This window comes from Gouania willdenowi, chromosome 12 (assembly GCF_900634775.1).
Source record: "Gouania willdenowi chromosome 12, fGouWil2.1, whole genome shotgun sequence".
Taxonomy (NCBI): Eukaryota; Metazoa; Chordata; class Actinopteri; order Blenniiformes; family Gobiesocidae; genus Gouania; species Gouania willdenowi.
In genome coordinates, this window is record NC_041055.1 from 24,172,313 (window position 1) to 24,177,184 (window position 4,872).

Here is a 4,872-nt window from a genome sequence, read left to right on the forward strand (position 1 = left end):
TTGTTATAACATTTTTTTCTTTTCTTTTAAACCTAAAATGTAATAACTGGTCAATAATATAAAACAAATGCTCGAAATGTAATAAAACCCAAAATGTTACAACTGGTCAATAATGTAACGTAAAAACTTTTTGCGTTTATTAATTAGTTAATTACATCATGGGGCATGCAAAACAGTTTTCCACTAATAGTGTAATCATTTTATTACATTATAGAGTGAGTCAATGATTTATGGATTCAAATGTATATGCGTGAATAAATATCTAAATATATTAATACATATATTACATTATTAGGGCACAAAAAGTTTTAACGTTTTGGGTTTAGCATCTTGTTACATTATTGACCAGTTTTGGGTTTTATTCCATTTTTTAAAAAATAACAGCTCAAGTCTTGTTACATTTTGGGTCTTTGTCACATATCCGACTCTAAAAAGCCATATTATCTTTAGAACCATGATATTTTTTAAAGAAAACAGACATAACTACTTTAGTGTAACCCTGACAAAGTCTAATTCTAAAAACTCAAAAGTAAAATTTCAGAACAGATGATCAAAGTCAAACTCAACCAATTTAAACACATTTTTAATACAGATAATGGGACATTTAAACAGCATACAAACACACAGTTCCTGTGTTTTAAAATGCATTAATTAAAGCATTTAAGCACAAGTTATGAACAAATGAAATGAAAATGTAAAGTCATCATCATCACTGAGCTCCAAATCTGCCTCCATTTACAGAAAGCACCAAAAGCAAAACAAAACAAAAAACATGAAAAGTAAATAAAAATAACACTTTGCCCAACTATGAGGGAGCAAAGAAGAACATTTAAACATACAAGACTGAAAAACCACTATTTAAAGTGAAACTAAATTGCAATATAGCACCTGTATGAACAAAACAAGTATATAACTTTTAAGGCTACAGTGTTAAGACTACTGGCTACTGAAACATCTTCCAACTATTATTTAGAACAGTGATTCTCAACTGGTGGATCGGGACCCAAAAGCTGGTCAAAAATAAATGTCTCATGTTAGAAAGAAAGATATGCTGTGAAAATATATAGATTTATGTTTTTGGAAAGATTATAGATGTGTGTTTTCAACAGCTGTTTTTGGAAAACTCAATTTGATTGGTTGAATTCTAAAAAAAAAGAAAAAAAGTGTAAATGACCTTGGTAAAATGTGGGTCCCAGGGCGAGAGCAGTTGAAAATGGCTGATCTAGAATATACCACATCAGCTACTATCAATGATCAGTAGCAAAGTGACAATTCCTGACTTTTCTGTATTCGGTTATCATGTCTGTCCTGTGAGTGTTTCTTCAGTATTTCAAATCAAACATCTATTGTTTGGTTGATTAGAGACGTAAGAAAGTTTAAATGTGTGACCCGCTGTCATCCTGAGGATACAGAAGAACGTTACAGGCGTATTGTATTGCAGAAATGAGGACAACTACGGTAATTAGGGCTGCTTGTTTATAGAAAAAAATAATCACAATCATTTTAGTCATAATTGAAATTACGATTATTTGTCAACCAAAAAGCTATTTATTGTTACAAAACAATGTCAAATATATTCTTTTAACATGAATAAAACACGTGCCACTGAATTAAACAACTCAATGTTAGTATTAATAATCAGTATTATTTGTAGATGTTTGAAATTGTAGAAGTTTGTTCCATTTAGCAAATGAAATGTATGTAAAATAGAAAAATATAGATTATTTTTGAAAAAAAATTCTTCTCTCGATTGTTGTTTTTGTAATCGTTGGGTGTAAAAATTGAAATTGTAATAGAATTTCGATTCATTGCACACCCCTTTGGGTGATTACCAGAACATTCCATCAACATGGTTACAAAAAACAGCTGCAGAAAAATAAGAGGCAATGAAATAAGTTACTAAACTGCTAGTTGTGCATAATAGTAACATATTTGGGACAGAGAGGGGAATTATCTGCGAGCAGAGTAGTTAAAGTGCGTTAGTTTAAATGGCTTGTGTCAGAGATTTTTCAGAAAATAAGGAAGGGGATGAAGAGAAATTCTGCTTTCAATAATAAACCCCCCCACAAAATTACAACTTTAAATGACACGGTCACATTGTATCCACTTTTCACACAAAGTGGATTTTCACATTCATAATCTCCCAAAAATCAGATTAAAAAAAAAACATTTAAAACACCTAATAATTATTTTATATAAAATACATTAGAAATGGATGAAAGATTTCAATGCTGTTTCCTTTATTTGCTCAAGTCTGACTTTGTTTTCTGACAGACTGTATCAACTTTTTGCTATAAAAACACACATACATGTACAATGTCATTTCCACTTCAGCTAGATATCCACAAACATCATAAAGCTCCATCCGAGCCCCCCAACCAGAATCATGGTGATCTCCACGCCGTAGATGATGAAGTCGTGAAGTATGTCTAACTCCAGCTCCTGGCGGCCCAACAGCAGCAGCATGACGGAGAGCTTGTACTGCAGCCGTAGGAGAACGAGCTCGCTGGCGTACTGCAGGAAGAAGAGAGCAGAGAGCGCCACCCAGAGCAGAGACGTCAGCACGCTGAAGCCGAAGTACAGCAGGAAGCGCAGGAAGTTGTTCATGCAGCGCGATCGCATGTACAAGTCAAAGTAGTTGTGTTTGGAGCCTGAGGGTTTGGAGGCATGGCTCACCGCGCAGGCAGAGTACATGCAGGTGCTGTGGGGGCCCTGGAAGCTACGCCCTCGCCGCGGGATGGGGAGAAAAGGCATGGATGGGTGGGCTACCGGCGCCCAGCACAGGGTGTGAGTAAAGATGTCCGTTGAAGCTGCTTTTGAAGTCGTAGCGGTATCGGCATCATTTGGTTTGAGAGCGTAGACTGGATCCTAGGACAGGAAGGAGACCATGGCTGTAGTGTCAAGGACTTTCAGTCCAGATTTTCTGCACCACATGTCTGTTAAAAAAGAAAAAGGACATTGTTTATAATGTAGAAATATAGCGATATAGAAAATTACAATACCACCTATATCGATCTGTTTTTTTTATTTTATAGCTTATTTTTAGGAGTCGCTGCTTTCGCTACTTCTCAGAAAAGCATGAAAAGCACATTTTGATGGCTTGCTGAGTGCGTCTTAAACAAGCCACACTACAGAACTCACTCACACGTGCTGTCCCTTATAAGAGAAGAAACAAGAGTGGCACATATTGTGCAGCTGTTTATTAATAAATGTGCCTGTGTGGCATTTTTCATCAGAAAATCCAACCCAGAATTGCATTTCTGGTCAAACTTTATTGGGTTAAAAATAGACATTTATATCGTATATTGCCATTTTCAGAAAAAATATAGAGAAAGAAATGTTGATCCATATCGTCCAGCCCTTTGCACAATTGCAATGTTGGAAACTGAACATATAGCGGGCCAGTATAACAGATGTAAACACACAACAGTTATTTTTTTAAACCTCTGGAAATGACTAATGTAAAAACTAAATTAAAAAGTATTAAAGTAGTTGAAAATAGCATCTACACATTCATTTGATTTTCCAGTTTTGCTACAAAAATTGCAAATCACATGAAATATAATAATTTGATCCTAATCAGAAATAATTTATTGATCAAAGGGGGATGTTATTATGTTACAGAGGCTCGAGAAATATTACAAATGATAAAAAGAATCACTAAAGACAAGGAAAATAAAGAGAGCACATATTTAAGATAAAAAGACTGTTAATTAAACAAGGATTAAATACAAGTGCACACATTACAGTAGAAAATAATAAGAAATATATATATATATATATTAAAAAAGATCGATTACTAGATTGCTACAATTTCTAAATGTCTATTAAAAACAAATCTCGAACACCTCATTACAACACAGTTAAAAATAATTAAAAACAACAACAACAACTATAGCATGACTCCCATAATAAAACCTAGGAATATATTTTCCGTGCACACGTACAAAAAAGAACCTGGACGTCGATGAAGGAGAATGTTGTAACAGTAAAAACAGCGGTCATTATTCACGGATTATATGGTCAATTGTCTTATTATTTCCCTCCACGATGCCAGAGTTTCAGGCTTTGCAGATGAAGCCATCGGTGCGTTCACGGACCGTCGCAACATAAATGCGTCATTCCGGGACCGGTGGGCGCGTGACTTTAAAGGAGACGCGCTCGGCAAAGATTGAAGATTTTACAACTACCGGTAATATAACAACTGGAAATGTACGACACTATGTACAGGTTAATATCGTTATATTTACAGTTTTTTTTTTACAAGGACTCTACAGGAAAAGCATCTTAAAATACGTGCAAAAACTAGCAAACATCACGCTTTACAGTCGCTTTCCACATGGCTAAACAATGCTGTATTAACTGAGGCATGTCACGTAAAACCTAACTGCATTCTGTGTTTTTGCTTTACTCAAACATATTTAATTATGTAAAACAAAAATTACCCAGGCGTTTTTCCACCTTTTATAAGTTGGCCAGTTTTCTTCCTTCCACCACGTGCTTTTTCTCGAAATGTCTTTACTTTATGTACGTTACTCAACAGGGTTGCCAGATACCACTGACAATTTCCAGCCCTGACTCAAAACAAAATCTGCCCAACTCAATAAAAATCAGCCCCAATCTTAACCTCTTTAAAAACAAACAAACAAACAAAAAACGTATTAAAACCGTAAACATACTACATGTTTAGAAAGCACACAGTTACATTAAATACAGTGCTGTATGCATTGTAGTTGTTTAAAATATAAAGAATTAAAAAAAGTAACAAAAACAGGCCCCTCTTTTTGCTTATTCTATTATTTTAGTTTTATAATATTTTACAACCTTGCACTATAGTTAACAACATGCTTATTTTAGTACTCTCCGACAATG

At 34.6% G+C, this 4,872-nt stretch overlaps 1 protein-coding gene across 3 annotated transcripts; it reads right to left on the minus strand.

Moving 5' to 3' along the window:
* Positions 1–902: 902 nt before the first annotated feature.
* Positions 903–4,543, minus strand: tmem250 (transmembrane protein 250). Of its 3 annotated transcripts, none has more exons than XM_028463038.1 (2): positions 4,446–4,543; positions 903–2,936 (listed from the first exon to the last, which is right to left on the minus strand). In XM_028463038.1, exon 2 carries the CDS (start codon positions 2,752–2,754, stop codon positions 2,335–2,337), a length of 420 nt encoding a protein of 139 aa, XP_028318839.1. In that variant the 5' UTR covers positions 2,755–2,936; positions 4,446–4,543; the 3' UTR covers positions 903–2,334. The 3 variants fall into 3 exon arrangements, with proteins under 3 accessions (XP_028318839.1, XP_028318840.1, XP_028318838.1); XM_028463039.1 differs by having other exon boundaries at positions 4,462–4,514; XM_028463037.1 differs by lacking the exon at positions 4,446–4,543 and adding an exon at positions 3,948–4,141.
* Positions 4,544–4,872: the final 329 nt, after the last annotated feature.